This window comes from Cynocephalus volans, chromosome 2, assembly GCF_027409185.1.
Source record: "Cynocephalus volans isolate mCynVol1 chromosome 2, mCynVol1.pri, whole genome shotgun sequence".
Lineage (NCBI taxonomy): Eukaryota > Metazoa > Chordata > Mammalia > Dermoptera > Cynocephalidae > Cynocephalus > Cynocephalus volans.
In genome coordinates, this window is record NC_084461.1 from 172,658,353 (window position 1) to 172,677,215 (window position 18,863).

Below are 18,863 nucleotides of genomic sequence, written 5' to 3' on the forward strand. Positions count from 1 at the left end.
ACCCAGAAGAGAAAAAGATGAAGTAAAAAATGGAGGAGCCACCAAAAAGACAGACTGGATGGATCTACGAGAGGTAGAAAATTATTTGTGGTTCTGAAATGTAGTACACAGTGAAGAATGAAACACACACACATAAACAAACCTCACAAAGACAGTTGCTACAGCAAAGATCTCTTTTGAGAGTGCTGAGGGCCACCTTAGGGTGCAGGATTTGACTTGCCAAATGGCAAGTGATCATGTGAGCATTTGTCTTCTGCATGTAAACACAATGTCCAGCTAGCTCTCCTGAACTTAGTGAGGGCTGCTTTCATTCTGTAATCTTCACTTACAACAGTAGGTTATTTCCTCACAGTACTATTTGACAACTGTGCAGTACGAATTACAAGGATGGGTAATGTATTTTAAAAAGCAACATCAAAAAAATTAATGTAAGACTTTATGGCTTTTTCTCAACTAAGATTCAGGAAATAGCCCACACATGAGAAGCCAAGGTCCAGGCATGCACCAGGTGACAACATTCAAAAGTCAGAAAAAGAAACACGGTCTCTCCTTCCTCACCTCCAGCTCTCAACATCCTGCCAGATCATGCAGCAGGTCCAGAGAAAACATATACATTAAAACTGAAAGGGAGAATGGAGAGCCTGTCTGAAATTATTCAACTACCAATTAAAAATGTCTAACCAAAACATTATGGTGGGACAGACAGCGAGTATTAAGCTCTTAGCACATTTCAGTCAGATACCTTTCTGATAGCTTGAAATGTAGTGATCTTCGGGGAGAAGAGACACCAAGAAACAAGGAGATGAAGATAGAAATATGAGAAGAGAAATTTAAGTTTACATGGAAGAGAGAAAAAAAAAAAACAAAGTGAAATGCAATGAGAGAAGCAGGCTATTTATCCTTATCAGCTCATAAGAGACATCCTTGGTATCATGACAGAACATTAAATTACAGATTTCGTCAGCAGTTTCTTCCATTTCTTAAAGGTTTATAGTTTTACATTAATTCACATCTATTATTATCCAACATTTCCTATCCCAACAACTCATGAAAATAACATTAGACAGAGAAAAAGATATCATTTGGGGAAAAAATGATGCTGAAAACAAAGAACAAAAACAACGCACAGAACAGTTTACAAATCTCTTAATAAGAACATTACGTTTCTGTTTAATCGATTCAATACCTTCTCTTATCTTTCAGGGGATATTATAGTTCTCCTTTTTAAGGTTTTAAACGTTCCTCAGAATTTCAAGTTTATTCAAGTTGGTTTTTGCTGTTTTTACTGATGATGTTTGTCTCTTAGAGATCTTCCTTAGGTGTCTGATAATCCTGGGTGTATATTCATGATTAAGAGTGAGGAACTAAAAAGCTTTCAGAGTTGGTGGATGGAGATTGTCAACTTTCAGCTTTACACTGAGTGATCAGGATGGGCCTTTTTTAAGGAACTGAGTATGCGTATTGTCACTGAATTCATCTGTTTTGGGCAAGGTACTGATGTCCTCAATTATATCCCCATTCCAGAAAGCCGTTGGTTTACACTGTTTAGAGATTAGCCTCCAGACTTGGAGAGGAGGCAGCTGCCCAGTGGCAACCAGGACTTTAACTGTCTTTCAAACAGCTTCCACCCAGTCTACTTATGTTAGCTCACAATCCCTTCCCCGCCGACTCCCTCCCCCTTCCCACAGTTCCCACTTCTAGCAACTGATGCTGCCAATTCCTTTATTTTTTGAGGCTCCTGTGCTGGAATTCAGCATTCCCTATTGCTAAGCTGGGCTTCAGCTCTTCAGCTTTCCTCAATCAGGTAAGTCAATAAAACTAACACATTTGTGTTTCAGTTTACAAAAATGCCTACCAAAATTTCCCCATTTTTGTAAGTGTATAAATTTTTTTTTCACTTCTTTTTACTACAAAGTGTGATAAACACACAGAAAAGTACATAAAAACAAATGTATAAGTCAATGATTTATTAAAAAATAAACACCCATATAACCACCACTCAGGTCAATAAGCAGAATATTGCCAGTATCCCAGAAGCCTCTCTTAGATCCCTCTTAATATATCCTTATAGTCTCTCTCCTCCCCAAAGAAAATCATTCTCTTGACTTCCACTGAAATCATTTTCTTGCTGTTCTTTATAGTTTTACCATGCAAGCATGTATCCACATGCACTATAGTTTTCATTGTTTTTGAATTTTATGAAATTGAAATAATCGAGCATGTACTTTTTTGGTCTGGCTTCTTTTGCTCAACATTATGCTTGCAAGATTATCCATGTTTTTCCTGTTGCTATTAACTATGGCATATTCATGTTTTAAAATTTATTGGTATAAATTTATTCTCTTGTTTTCTTCTTAATGTCTATAGGATTTATAGTGATGTCTCCTTTTTCAGTGCTGGCATTGGTTATTTTGTCTCCTCTTTTTTACTTAATCCTATCAGGGGTTTACCAATTTTATTTGCCTTTTCAAAAGCACATATTTTGGTTTTGCTGATCCTTTATATTGCATTTTATTTGCTGTGTTCTTAATACCACACTTAACTTTTTATTTCATTCTTTTTCTATTTATTTAGGTTTAAAGTGCTATTTATACTTTGTTAACTTCTTGAGATGAGTGCTGATTTTCTGCCTTTCTTCTTTTCCAATGTATGCATTAAGGCTATAAATATTCCTCTAAGCATGCCTTTAGATGCATCCCACAAGTTTTAATATGTACTGCTTTTTATTTCCACTCAGTTCAAAATATTTTCTAATTTTCAATGTGGTTTGTTACTTGACCCATGGGTTAAGTATATTTTAAAATTTCCTAAAATAAGAAGGCACTCTACTTATCTTTTTGTTATTGATTTATATTGTAATTTCATATAATCATAGAGCACAGTTGTTATGATTTTAATCCTTTGACACCCCAAACTTGCCTTTAGCCCAGGATATAATCAATTTTTGTAGATATTCATATATATTTGAAAAGGAGGTATACTCCACACTAGTTGGGTGCAGTGCTGTTTATATGTCCATTAGGTCAAGTTCATTAATTGCGTTGGTCTAATCTTCCCGATTTTGTTTGCTTATTCTATCAATTACCATGAACTATTTATTAAATTCTTGCACTACCATTGTGGATCTATTTCTCATGGTACTTCTATCAACTTTCACTTTACATATTATGAAGGCATGATATTAATTGCACACAAACTTAAAGTTGTTAAATCTTTATTTTTCAGGTTTACTTTATGTAATATTAATCTATCTATATGAGCTTTTCTTTGGTTAATGTTTGCATCATATATTTACTCATGTCCTTTTACTTTCAAACTTTCTGTATATGTATGCCTTAGATCTGTCTGTTATAAAACATCATAAAGTTTTTTTATCCTACCTATCTACCTTTTATCCATTTACATTTAATAATATTGCTAATATAGTTACTATCATTGTTTATTAGATCTGTCCTATGATATGTACTGTCCTTCCTTTCTTGCCTTGTTCTGGATCATCTTTCATCATTCCATTTCTTTCCTATATCTTAAAAGTTACATAATTGAAACTTTTCTTACAGGATATCCTCGTGATTACAACATGCATCTCTTATCAAAGTATGATGTTAATGGGTACTTCCATTTGTTCCCAGATAATGTACAGCCCTCACACCTTTTAACTCTACTTATCCCATTATTATTGTCATATATTTTGATTCTTTTAAATCCAGCAAAACATTATTATTATTGTTCAATAAAATCTACATTCATTTGATTTACCCAGATATTTTCTGCTATTTTTACTTTTTATTCCTTCCTGAATCTCTAAGCTTCCCTGTGGTATTTTCCTCATGTTTCAATAATATCCTTTAGAATTTCACTTAGTGTGTGTTTCCTGATAATTCTATTAGTTAAAATTTTAAGGGGTGGTGCATAAAAAATGCTACGTCACCTTCATTCTTGAAGGGTATTTCTGCTAAGTATAAAAGTCTAAGTTATCAGTTATTGTCTTTCAGCACTTTGAATATGTTACTCCATTGTTTCCTGTTTCCATTGCTTCCATGAAGAATCAACTGTCAGTTTAACTGTTCTCTTTTGAAAGTAATCTCTTTTTTTGTGTGGCTGCTTTAAGATTTCTTTCATTGTCTTTTGTCTTAAGCACTTTTACTATGATGTACTTAGGTGTGTTTTCTTTGTATTTATTCTGCTTTGTGTTTATAGGACTTCTTCAATCTATGACTTGTTGTCTTACCAGTTTTAGAAAATTTTTATCCATTATCTTTTCAAATAGTGCTTCTATCTCATTCTCTCTCTCTCTCCTCTTCTCTGGGATTCCAAACACACATGAGGTAGGCCTAGTCATTGTATCCTCTATGTCTCTTACACTTTTGTGTGTGTGTGTGTATTTACCTTTTTTCTCTTTATGCTTCACTCTAGATCTATCTTCCAGTTCACTTATTCTATGTTTAGCTTTACTGAATCTGCTATTAATTCTTTTGTTGAGCTTTTTAATTTGTTATTTTATTTTTCAGTCCCAGAACTTTCTTTTGGTGCTTTATCAAATCTGCTATATCCCCTTTTATAATTCACGGTTCTCTGCCAAAATTCTCAGTCTAGTCTCTTAGGTTCTTGAACATAGTAAGCATAGTTTTGTTTTGTTTTTTTAGCAGTTATTTGTTTGTTTGTTTGTGTTTTGGAAGGGCAGCTGGCCAGATATAGGAATCCAAACTCATGACCTTGGTGTTATATGCTCTAACCAACTGAGCTAACAGGCCAGCATTAGCATAGTTATTTTAGAGTCTGATCTGATAAAAGCAATATCTGGAGAACCTGGGGGTCTGTTTTTATTTTTTGCTATTTCTGATGGTTCTCATTCATGTTGTTATATCTCTTCATATGCCTGGTTATTTTTATTTTTGGTTGTGAGCAACATATTATATTTGAAAGACTGCCAAAATCATTTAAGTTCCTACATGATGTTATCTTAGTCTAGAGAGTTTGCTTTTTTTTGGTGGCTGGCTGGTATGGGGATCCCAAGAGAGGTTTGCTTTTGTGAGGTGCCTGGGACAACCTTATTTAAGTTTCAGAGATTAAAATGATGTAAAGGTAGGCTATATTCCCTTCCAGAGCTATTTCTAGCTTACCCTTACTCTTACACAGATATAACCTCTGAGGGTCCCAAACCAATGAACAGAAGCTTCCTAGTATTCACATCATCTCTGGCAACTCTGAACCCCAATTTTTTTTAGCTTAGCCACACAAGGCTATCAAGAGGGCTGCTCAACCTCTTAGCCCTCTCTTTTGAAATTCACGGATGTCCTCTGCAGAGAAATGGCCCCAAATGTTGATCTCACCTCTCAAGATTTCTGCCTTGTTCCAGGTCTCAATCTGGTAATTCTTTACTATTTTGTTAGCTTTCTGATGCCTTTAAAGCACATTCAAAAAATGTTTATTCTAGCTTTTCTAGTTGTCTTAACAGTCAGGGTTGATCTAACCTATCTAGTCTGTCATTGTTGAAGCAGAAATCCTGGATTTATGTAGCTGAAGAAAAAAAAAAACTAAACTTTTATGGAGGTTTTAGGAGAGAATGGAATTAGAAGTGTCTTCAATTTACCATCTTAACCTAAAAGATCCTTTTTTGTTTCTTTTTGGGGAAAAAAAAAATACCAAACATATATCAGCTTATATCAACACACCATGGAAAAAAAATAGAAATGAAAGAATTCTATCCATTTACTTTTGCACTTAACAATATCTAACAGATTTTCCATATCAGCTCCTTTAGCCCTACTTAATTATTTTTTTAAAAAAAATAGATGCACTTCATATCATTCAATTTAATCTACCTCAAAAAATATTTACCTACCATGCTTATCACACTATACTTGGTTTTAGGTCTATAATGGTGAGCAACAACCAATTTTGTCCCAGAACTCAGAGAGTTTACAGTTGAGTGAGGCTACTGTAATGATATAAGTAAATGTACAACTCTAACAAATGCTAAGGAGAAGCACCTGGTGATACAATACAAGAGAGCATAAAAGGGCACAGGATCTAGTCAGAAAGGTTAGAAATGTCTTCCATAAGGAAGTAACAATAAACTGAATAGGAGCAAGCTAGAAGACAAGAGAAGAAAGGAGGCTTGCATAAGATAAGTAATATTCTAGGTAGAAAATCTACCATATGGATATATCACAATTGATTTACCCAGCTCTCCAATAAGGGAAATTTAGATTTTTTTGAACATTTTGCTATTAGCGACAATACTTCAATAAATATTCCCATATAAATTTTTTGGCATATTTTTGTAAGTATATCCTAATGGTAATCAAGAATTATTTGTTAACATATATTATTACCTGTTTTCATAATAATTTCCATTTCCATTTAGATTTAAATATAAATTTTACTATATCTGTTCCTTATATATTTCATTTTACTCTAACTTAAATTCTTTATTTTATTTTATTTCTACTTGGCTGCACTAATTCCTCAATAAGAACTGGTTCCTTGTAGTGATCTCTTGTTTTATAAATAAAAGTGCTCATAAGCTATGTTCTATCTGCTCTTGACCTTCAATGTGTAATCTGAAGCACAAATATGTATAGAATCTCCTTTAGACTCCCAAAGTGAGCTAGGCTTTCCCCACTAGGAAGATAGTTTATCCTAACAGTTAAGTGAGTCACCTAATAGCACAGAGCCTGGAGAGAATGAGACAGTCAGAGGTTTGTGCTCAGATGATTACAATCTTTCCAGAATCTCCTGCATTCTCAGACAAGTTAGGACCTACATTTAAAATCAAACCTCCCCCAACACACTAGGAAAAAAATACTTGGCTACATATATAACAAAATGTTACTACATAAAGATCCCTCATACACCAATAAGGAAAAAAAAAAACATGCACATAACCCAGCAGAAAAATGGATAGAAGATATGAATTGACACGTCACAAAAGAAAAATAAACATGGCAAATAAACACAAGAAAAAAAGTTCTTTAGTCATCATAAAAGTACAAATTAAAATGAAAACAAACATCAGACTATAACAATTATAATAAAACAGTACTGGGGAGAGTACTGTGAACTATGCACCACACACACAATCAGTAAACTGGTACAGCCTTTCTAGAGGCTATCTGTATCAAATTTAAAATTTTAAGCACTAATCAACACAGTTATTCAATTTCTAGAAATTCATCCTATGGAAATAATAAAAAATGTTATTCTTCATTTTCTAATATTGTTTAATTTTCTTTTATAATATATATCCCCTTTTGACTTATATGTATTCATTGTTTGTCTTCCCTACACTAGAATATAAGCTTATTGAGAGCAAGGACCTAAACAATACTTGGCATGTATCGGGAACATAATAAGTACCGGTTGTTGACAGAATGTACAAAGATTTATCTACATGAATTTTCAAAATAGTAGGGGGTTTAAAAGCAAAACTTAGAAAAAATTCAATATGCAACAGCATGGGATTGGTTAAAATGAAGAATGACCAACATAGACAACTATGTAACCGTCAGAAATTAGTCTACAAAAAAAAGCCACAAAAAAACCCAGTAAATGTTTATGATACCATTACATGATCTCATCTTTGTTAAGAAGAAAAAAAGAGGAAAAAACATGCGCAAAAGATAAAAGCTAACAACACATCAAGATGTTAACAGTGGATATCTATGAGATGGTAGGATTATGGGTCACTTTTTTTTCTTATTTATGGTTCCCTGTATTTTTCAAATTTTATTTTTCTACAATGAAAACAATTCTTTTTTGATAATACAGAGAAAATTATTCAAAATAAGCTAAAACCAAAACAAAAACTTCTCCTTAGTTTCTAGTTCAAATAAGGAAAAGCTTACCTTCTGCTTCATCATCTGAAATCAGTTCATCATCAGAGCATATGTTGAGAATGTTAACCAGCATCTCTGTGACTATATGATAAGACAAAATAATCCAAACTTTACACAATAAGGTACTGTCTCTAAAATAATGCATTTATCTAAATAAACATACATGTTAAATAATCATAGACAAAATTATTTATCACTATATATTAAGAATAGTGATAAAGAGTAGTAGTAAATGAAGATCTGTAGGTTTAAAAAGAATTTGAGTAGATTACTTGCTCCAGTAAAAGTATGGAGACTGAAGATTCTGTTGCATAATTATTTGATTTTATTACAATGCTGTTCAGAACCTTTTCCTCACCAATATGCACATAAACAAATTTATTCCCATTTTACAAACAAATTAAACCAACAGACCTATGTCCAACAGGCTTATTTTATATTTGCATGGCTTACTTGTGTAGTTGTACAAATAAAATTCTAAGAACAATAAATCCGGTTTAAATCTCTTTAACACTCAAGAAATCATTTGAAGGAAAGGTACAGTGACTACGTTATTTTAATATCATAGTAGGACAGCTACTTAAAACTGATATTTAGAATAAGAAAACCATAATAGACTAGAACTAAAATTTAAGAGCCAATTAAGTGCCATTTAAGAATCTTTGTAGAGAACAAAATGATTAAGATTTGTAATAATGAACATGCTAATTACCCTGATTTGGTCATTACACATTGTATATATGAATTGAATTCAACAATGTACCCTACAACTATGTATAATCAATACGTTTCAATTAAAAAAAATCTTTATAGAGAACAAACAAAACTAGAAAACATTCCTGACAGGGGCCGGCCCATGGCACACTCAGGAGAGTATGGTGCTGATAACACCAAGGCCACGGGTTCGGATCCTATATAGGGATGGCCGGTTGGCTCACTAGCTGAGCGTGGTGTTGACAACACCAAGCCAAGGGTTGAGATCCCCTTACCGGTCATCTTTTGAAAAAAAAAAAAAGAAAGAAAGAAAGCATTCCTGATAACTTTAAGAAAGAAAAATATCTCTGAACCATTAGGGGCTCATGCAAATACAAAGATGTGCTCAGTTACTAGTCAAGACAACTGACAATCCAGATGCTTTAGTTCTCTTACCTTTTTCTCCAACAAAGGGCAAAGACCATGTAAAAACATCCATAAAGTTGGGAAGCCAGTAGGGGTGTGGGGAACAGTTAAACTGCCTTATATTCATGACATTATTTTCATATTTCAGCACAGCAGCTAAAAAGGAAAAAGTGAGAAACCCTGGCATAGAGGAACATGACATGGCAACTGGTATGCTTTGTACACCTACTATACAAAATTCAGAAACTACTACACAATTCAGGAACTTACTTTCCACTTGAAAATTCAGGACTAGGTGAAGGGCAGATGGAAAACTTTAAAGCATTTATATAGTTAATTCTCTTAAAAATTATACCAAAGAACAAAGTTACCTGAAGAAATTACATAATAAAAGTACAAAAGAAACTGAGCTCTGAAACTTCAAAGAGTTACTGCAGAGTAACTATCTATAGAAACCTCAGGTTTCCACATGGGAAAAATTTCCCTACAATTTCCTTTTATAGGCTAAATGGTTACAATCACAACTCTCCTTTGAGGGCAAATATTACTGATTAAATGGATACAGCCTGTTTTGCTAAGTCATTGCCAGATTTAAAATTTTAATAAGCTCTCTGAGTAATAGCAGTAATCAATTCATAGTGGGGGATACAAATGGTAAATAGCAGTAATCAATTCATAGTGGGGGATTCAAATAGTAAACGTGAGTAATTCACAATTAATGTTAAAAAGTAGATTAAATCATCTCTGCAAACAATATAACAAATTTAAAAGACATCTATCTCTTTTACTCACAGTGAGTATATTGCCAGTACGCTATAAATGTTTAATATTAACCAGTTCATATAGTTGTACACATACTTTTATGCTAAATTAATTTTTCTTTATATTTTTAAAAGTTTTAAAATCTAATTCCTTGGTCTTCATCACCAGAAATGTTGTTTGTACTATTGTCTTAATTATTCTTACTGCGGTCATAAAACTGAATAAGGTATAACAGTTATCTACAAACAACAGATATAGGTCATATCGTGGCTCCTGTTCCTTTGTTATAGGATAGCCTAATCTTCTCAATTTTAAGTGTCAAAAATGTACACCATAGAGTATAAAGAAAATACATGAAAACAGAATTTGTTGCTCTTAAAAACTGGCTACAATGTACATGTCCCACTATTTTCATGTATACATATTTTATTTAGGGTAGGTGAATACATCTTTATTCAACAATTCCCTCAATCTATACAGGAAAAAGAAGTGGGAAGTGGGTTTCAACAATGGATAATTAGAGACAAGAGCTTGAAAAACTGCTTTTGGGTATGTTCTCGGTGAACGGAAAAAAACAGGAATAAGAATCTTTAAAAATCATGACTTGAAGGTCTTTCATGCAACCAGGGGAACTAAGAAATACCTGTAGGTACCAGTAAGTCTAAAGAATATGCAAGAAAGAAAAGCAACAGTAGAAGAAAGGGAAGAAAAGGGCAATAGAGTTGCCTTTTTCAAGAAAAGAGGTACTTGTATGGGGAGTAATTGAATACCACCAGGGAGTGTTTCAGAGGCCACATTTTCTGCCTTTTTCCTAAAAAAATGCTTAAGAAACAATGAAGGGAAATAAAATTATTTTGAAATAAAGTTTCCAATTATGTCAAAGCTGACAGAAAACTCAGGTAGAATGAACTGTAACTTAAAAAGTTTATTAAAGGAATAATCAAAAACAAAACCAGATTACAACAGGATGAAAAAATGAGCTGGCAGTAAGCTGTACACTGGTTGCTGATTTAGGTGGCTTAGCAACCTGATAAATCCATTGGGCAACCAATAGATGCTCTTAATAATGAAGTTTAAAAAGGGGATGAGAAGGGAAGGTCTTCATTATAAATAAGAGGCCTAGGGCCACTAAGGGTCCTTGAACATGTTTAACAACAAAAGCAGTGCATACTATTGATAAGGGAGGAAGCAAGAATAATACTAAGTTGCTCGTATATTGGAAATATTAGGAAAAAGGAAATAAGAAAGAATGGACTTAGGGAGAAGCAGAGCACTGTATTATAGCTATGGCTTAAGAGAAGAATGACAAGAAGTAAAGCAAACAAACAAACAAATCATAAAGCCAGGAGAGAACTTAAGTCAAAGAAATCCTTTTTAAAAATGAACAAGTCACTGAAGGGCACACTGAAATGACTGACCCAAATCAGATTTAAATGAGATGTGCCGGTCCATAGTTTACTTTTTTTTTTTATTTTTTGGCGGCTGGCCAGTACAGGGATCAAGCCCTGGACCCTGGTTTTGTCAGCACCACGCACTAATCAACTGAGCTAACCAGCCCATAGTTTACTTTTAATAGAGTAAATACCAAATATATTGTGGACCTCTTTGAAACTTCTCTCCCCCACCTGTACATGCAAGGTGTGACTATAAAGTAATGAGACTTAAGAAACTGCCAACTGCAAACACACCAGACCTTATATATCAGATGAGTATGGTCCTTTGATGTTATCACATCAGGCACAGCAACAGTAAAATGTTAAAGTATTACAGCAGTTTATACTTTCAACAACGCTTTAATATTCATTTTCATTATTCCAACTTATCTTCAACAACTCTATATGACAGGTATTTTACAGATAAACTGAGGCTCAGAGATGTTAAGTATCTTGTTAAATGTGACACACTTAAAAATGAAGCAGGTCTAGACTAGGAATTCTGACTCCTAGCTTAGTGCTCTTTTCAACACAACTTGCTGCCTTACCATATAATTAATCCAAAGATACTGCCATTACTCAAAACATTTTTGGAACTCCTCCTTTGGAATTGCCTCTAGAGCCACTGTATAGGCAACACGAGAAAAACCAGTCTCATTACCTTATAATCATACCTTGTTTCTGACCCCAAATGGTTATCATCTACCTTGATCACTCACCTTATTTATCAGTCTTGACTCCGAATGACTTTTGGCTGTCCAAAAATCAAATCCACCCTCAAAGGACGATGATTTCCCATCATTGAGGATAATCAAAAGAATGTGTCGCAGACTCTGAAGGCAATGCCAAAAGAGGAGTTCCAAAAATGTTTTTGAACAATGACAGCATTGTTGGAATACACGGATAGCCTCCTAAAGCAACTGCTTTAAAGGGACAGTACTCATTTGGATATATTTGTTCTGGCATGTTTGTTAAAACAGTCCTATTATTTTATAGTCATACTTTATAAACAATAAAACAGTTACAGAGACACGAAGAAGGATGAGTGATATAAAAGTTTTAAATTTAAAAAAAGACTTTAACAGGATGAAGTCTTAGAAGTAGAATTTCTGGAACAAAAGGCATGTGCATATCCAATCCTCTTTTTTTATATGGGAAACTGAGGTTTAGAAAGATTACATGACTTACACAAAGTCACACTGTTAGTTTCTAACAGAGTTTGGACTAAAGTAAAGATTTTTTCTAACTTTTTGTAACTATTTACTCTACTGGTAATGTATCCCAAGAAGAGCAAAAACAGCTTAATAAATCACAAACAATAAAACTCTGAATGGTGACCTTTTTTTGAGAAACTGTTATAAGCAAATTAAATTCACCAAAACCAATAATTTATGCTAACTGTCCTAACATGAACCTAAAGTAATTTATTCTTTTATACTTTGATTCAGTAGTACAAATCAGACCTCTTATGATCATTATTATAGTCACAAAGAGCCCAATAAATCCTTAGGAGATGAAGACTGAGCAACAACACAAATTTTAAATTTCTTGGCCTTGTTTCAATTAAGACCTCCTTTTTTCTTATTTAAAACTTATATTTCAAAATAATGTACACACACACAGATAATTAAACTACAGTTCACATTTACTCACAAATTGAAACTCAAATATTGCTGGACTCCTTTACCTTTATTGTTATAGACATCTAGGTAATTGGGGGCAGAGAAAATTGTAATAAGTGATGGAAAGCCTGTTATTTGGCTCTTCCTGTACATTCGATACCTGGAAGAGAGATGACAGCCTGTCTGTTTTGATATTAAAAGTAAAAACAATGCAGTGATATTTGGTACAGTTTTAATATAACTTACCCAGCATCCTGGGCTTCGTGGGCTCTGATTATTGATAATAAATTATTGTTCTGCAAAAATTCACAAACTGCAGGGTAACTGAAAAAGAAAATTCGAAAACACAAATCCAAAAAAAGGTAAACACAAATCCAGAATTAAAAATTTATTTTCAAACAGGAGGAAGGAAAAAAGTCAAGATGACACGAGTTGATTTTGTTTCAAGATTACTGGTATTACACACCACTGAAATTTTATTAATAGCTTAGTAATCATCAATCTGTTGTTCCACTTCACTAACATACCTCATTACAGATCTAACATCAAGATAACAGACAATCATAGAATAGAAAGAGCCCCCCTTCTTTTAATTTTTTTCTTAACCCATAACAATAATAATACAACACCAAAACTTTTCTTGGTATCTTGACATAAAAAAGTACTATAGTAGTGTATGTGTGTGTGTGTGTGTACAGTAGCTGCTAAAAACTGAACACATAATTTTCTTCAGCCATCAAATTATCAAATTGTTAGAAAAGCAAAAGAACCTATTTACAGCTTCCCAGATAATATCAATACCATAACAATATTATGCAGTAATATTTCAGGAGTAGATATAAATATTCTAGTCAACCATATTCTAATAAAAGGAATGATATTTGCATATACTCCTAAAATATTCTTTTAGTACTATTACCTTTATGAATGAGAAATACCTGATAGGAAGAACCAGAGAATGCAAAATTAGCCTGGAACTATCCAGGAGTTAATTATCCAGTTTATGCTTATTAGAAAAAAATTACTTTTAAAATAGATTGCAGTGATGTTAGCAAGATGAAAGAAGATCCCCAGCCCTTGTCCCCCTACAACAATTATGCAGCCATCCACAGATATAAGTGCCTTCATTAAAGCCTTGGGACAAAGGTAGGAGGTTGAGAAACCTTAGTGGATCCCAAGACTAAGGAGGGCCACTTTGAGAAGGCAAGCCCACATACCCTGGTCCCAGCTACAGACCCAGAAGCAGCTCATCCCTTGTTGACATGGCTCCAGTCCCACTTGTCTTCAATCCTGCCACCAGCCCTATCCACCTAGGGACCTGGGAGGAGCCACATCCATAGGCTCCCTTGGTAACAGATCTGCCAACTGGACCCAACTGTGGACCCAAAGCAGCACTTTGACCTGGCTCCAGCTCCACTCCGTGGCAGTCCAGTGGCAGTCCTGCCTTCCCAGAGACCTGGTAAAAGCCACACCTGTCCAGACCTGTGGTGATAGGGCTGTTGACTGGACCCAAATGCAGACCTGAACCAGACCTGTGACCCAGCTCAAGTCTCACTCTATGAGTTCCAGAGGCAGTCCCCTCCACCCATGACAGGAGACTCACCTACACATGCTCCCAGTAGCATGCCTGCCAACCATGGACCCTACTGCAGCCCTGTGACCCAGCTCCAGCCCTGCTCAACCACAATCTCATAGGCAATCCCATCAGTTCAGGGACCCAGCAGGAGAAGGTATTAACTTGATGAAACCAGTCTGTAAGGACTGAAAGAGGTTCTGCTCCTTCAAATGCACAGACACAAATGCAAGGCTACGTGGATAATGAAGAATCAGGCAAACATGACACCACCAAATAATAAAGCTCCGGTAACTGACCCTAAAGAAATGGAGATCCATGAACTATATGACAAAGAATTAAAAATAATCATCTTAAAGAAGCTCAATGAGCTACTACAGAACACAAATAAACAACTAAATGAAATCAGAGAAACAATGTATGAACAAACCGAGATGTTTAATAAAGAAACAGAAACTGTAATAAAGAACCAAACAGAAACTTTGGAGCTGAAAAATACAATGACTGAACTAAAAATTTCAACTTAGAGCTTCAGCAGCAGACTCAGTTTTGCACAAGAAAAGAAGAAGAAAGTTAGCTCAAAGAAAGGTCATTTGAAATTATCGAGTTAGAGAAACAAAAAGAAAAAAGAATAAAAAAAGAGTGTAGCTCGTATACAAGCCTTATGGGACAACATCAAGCAAAATAATATTAGCATTATGGGAGTTCAAGAAGGAGAAGAGGTCAAAGATTCATATCTCTGTACTGGCAAGCTGCCGGAAAAAAAAAAAAAGAAGAAGAAGAGAGGGACAGAAAGCTTATTCATTACTGATTATTTATTGAGAAATCCCCAAATCTAGGGAGGGAAATAGACATCTCAATTCATAAGTCCAAAGGTCTCCAAATAAGTTAAACCCAAAGAGCTCTACACAAAGATGCATTATAATTATTTTGTCTTTTTGTGACTGGCCGCACCACGCTCAGCCAGTGAGCGCACTGGCCATCCTTATATAGGATCTGAACCTGCGGTGGGAGCACTGCTGCGCTCCCAGCGCCGCACTCTCCCGAGTGCGCCACGGGGTCGGCCCAAGATGCATTATAATTAAATTATCAAAAACAAAGAATTTTGAAAACAGCAAGAGAAAAGGAAATTGTCATATATAAGGGAGCTCCCATAAGATGATCAGGGGATTTCTCAACCAAAACCTTGAAGGCCAGGAGACAGAAAAACAATATATTCAAAGTACTAAAAGAAAAAAACCTGCCAACCAAGAATACTTTACCTGGGAAAACTGTCCTTTAAGAATGAAGGAGAGATAAAGACTTTGCCAGACAGACAAAAACTGAGTGAGTTTGTCACCACTATACCTGCTTTATGATAACTGCTAAAGGTAGTTCTTCAAGTTGAAACAAAAAGATGCTCAAAAACAACACAAAAGCATATGAAAGTATAAATCTCATTGCTAAAGGTAAATATAATGACAAACAGAATACTGCAGTACTGCAACAGTGGTACATAAATCACTTTTAAAAGTAGTATAAAACTTATTTACTTAGAAAAGCAATAAGAATAACTATAGCCACAGATATCTGTTAATGGAAACACATTATAGAAAGAAGTTAAATCTGACATTAATTACATTAAATGTGTGTGTGAGAAGGGAGTAAAGTGTAGAGTTTCTGTATGTGATTGAAGTTATATTCCTCTCAGCTTAAGATAAACTGCTATAACCATAAAAATGTTTGATACAAACCCCATGTTAATATATATATAATATATATATATATGTATACACACACACACACAGTATATGCACACAAGATAAAGAGAAAAGAACCAAAATGCACCACTATAAAAATCGTCAAACCACAAAGAAAGGCAAGAGTAAAAGAGAGGAACAGGAGAACCATAAAATAGAAAATAATTAACAAAATGGCAGTTGTAAGCCTTTAGCAATTAATAATTACTTTAACTCCCCAATCAAAAGACATAAAGTGACTAAATGGATTAAAAAAACAAAAACAAAAAACCCCCCCCACAAGACATAACTAAATGCTATCTACAAGAGACTCACTTTAGATTTAAGGATACACATAAGCTGAAAGAGAAGGGGTAGAGAAAGATATTCCACGCAAATGGTAACCAAAACACATCAGGGATACCTATACTTCCATAAGACAAAATAGATATTTTCACAAGACACAAAAAAAGTCATTATATAATGATAAAAGGGTCAATTCAACAGGAAGATATAAAAATTATATATGCACCAACATCAAAGCACCCAAATATATAAAGCAAACAATGACACATCTGAAGGGAGAAACAGACAACAATACAATAATAGTAGGAGACTTTTATACCCCATTCTCTATAATGGATAAATATCCAAACAGAAATCATTAAGCAAACAGCACAACATTTTTATGGTTATAGCAGTTCATCTTAAGCTGAGAAGAACATAACTTCAATCACATGCAGAAACTCTATACTTTACTCCCTCCTCACATATGCATTTAATGTAGTTAATGTCAGATTTAACTTCTTTCTATAGTGTGTTTCCATTAACATATTTCTGTGGTTATATTCTTATTGCTTTTCTAAGTAAATAAGTTTTATACTAGTTTTAAAAGTGATTTATGTGCCACCATCACAGTATTACAGTATTCTGTTTGTCATTATACTTACCATTAGTGAAAGTATAAATCTCATTGCTAAAGATCAAACGGACCTAACAGACATACACAGAACTTTCCAACCAACAGCAAAAGAACAAGATGCCCCTCAACTAATGATGGGGTTATGTCCTGATAAACCCAACATAAACTTAAAATATCATAAGTCAAAAATGCATTTAATAACCTATTCTACTGAACATTATAGCTTAGCCTAGCCTACCTAAAACATGCTCAGAACACTGACGTTAGCCTATAGTTGGCCAAAATCATCTAATGCATAGCCTATTTTACAATAAAGTGCTGAATATCTCATGTAATTTACTGAATACTGTACTAAAAGTGAAAAACAGAATGGTTTTATCACTTTCACACCATTGTAAAGTCAAAAAATCATAAGTCTAATGATCGTTAAGTGGGGACCATCTGTATAATTCTTCCCAAGTGCACATGGAACATTCTCCAGGATAGGTCAAATGTTTGGTCACAAAACAAGTCTTAACAAACTTAAGAAGATTTAAACCATTCCAAATATCTTTTGCTACCACTATGGAATAAAACTAGAAATCAATAATAATAAGAAAACAAGAAAATCCACAAATACCTAGAAACTATATAACATACTCTTGAACAACCTCTGGGCCAAAGAGGAAATCACAATGGAATTTTTAAAATATCTAAAGATAAACAAAAACTAAAATACAACATACCAAAACATAGGAGATGCAGCAAAAGCTGTACTAAGTGAGAAGTTTATAGTAATAAATGTCTATGTTAAAAAAAAAAAGATCTTATATAAACAACTTAACTTTCTACCTCAAGATACTCTAGAACAAACTAAGCCCGAAGTTAACAGAAGGAGGGAAATGATAAAGGTTAGAGCAGAAATAAATCAAATAGAGAAAAGAAAAACAATAGAAAAAATTCAACAGAACTAAGAGCTGGTATTGAAAAAATAAAAGCAAAATTGGTAAAACCTTAGCTAGACTAACTAAGAAAAAAAGAGAGAAGACTCATATAAATAAAATCAAAAGTAGGGCTGGCTAGGCCAGCCCGTGGCTCACTCGGGGGGGTGTGGTGCTGATAACACCAAGGCCACGGGTTCGGATCCCATATAGGGATGGCCAGTTAGCTCACTGGGAGAGCATGGTGCCTACAACACCAAGTCAAGGGTTAAGATCCCCTTACCGGTCATCTTTTTTGAAAAAAAAAATAGGGCTGGCCAGTTAGCTCAGCTTGTTAGAGTGCAACCTTATAATACCAAGGTCATGGTTCAGATCCCTGTACTGGCCAGTTGCCTAAATGAATAAATAAATAAAATCAAAAATGAAAACAAAAAACAAACAAACAAAAAATGACATTACAATAAATGCCTCAGAATAAAAAGGATTATAAATGACTAGTACAGATCAATATCCCTGATGAACACAGATACAAAACTCCTTAATTAAATACTAGGAAACCAAATTCAACAACATATTCAACACCATGTGTTCATGATTAAACACCATGATTAAATGGGATTTACCCCTGAGGTGCAAAGATGGTTCAATACATGCAAATCACCTTATAACACCAAGGTCATGGGTTTAGATCCTGGTACTGGCCAACTGCCAAACACACACACACACACACACACACACACACACACATGCAAATCAACTACTGTGATAAACCGTATTAACAGAATGAAAGATAGAAACTACATGACCATCTCAATAGATGCAAAAAAGCATTTGACAAAATTCAGCATTCACTCATGACAAAAACTCTCCACAAAATAGGTGTAGAAGGAACTACCTCAACACAATAAAGACCACATATGAAAAACCCACAGTTGACATCATAATTAAAGGGG

At 34.3% G+C, this 18,863-nt stretch overlaps 1 protein-coding gene across 5 annotated transcripts in view; it reads right to left on the reverse strand.

The window, feature by feature from the left end:
• The window catches only part of PPP3CC (protein phosphatase 3 catalytic subunit gamma), an 88,925-nt gene that overhangs the window by 8,534 nt on the left and 61,528 nt on the right, over nucleotides 1-18,863 (reverse strand). For all 5 annotated transcript variants that reach the window (XM_063084879.1, XM_063084876.1, XM_063084873.1 and 2 more), the window contains 5 exons: nucleotides 13,024-13,101; nucleotides 12,843-12,937; nucleotides 8,991-9,116; nucleotides 7,851-7,922; nucleotides 743-769 (listed from right to left, as the gene is read on the reverse strand). In XM_063084879.1, the coding sequence (XP_062940949.1) occupies nucleotides 743-769; nucleotides 7,851-7,922; nucleotides 8,991-9,116; nucleotides 12,843-12,937; nucleotides 13,024-13,101 (398 nt within the window). The remainder of the gene's footprint in view (nucleotides 1-742; nucleotides 770-7,850; nucleotides 7,923-8,990; nucleotides 9,117-12,842; nucleotides 12,938-13,023; nucleotides 13,102-18,863) is intronic.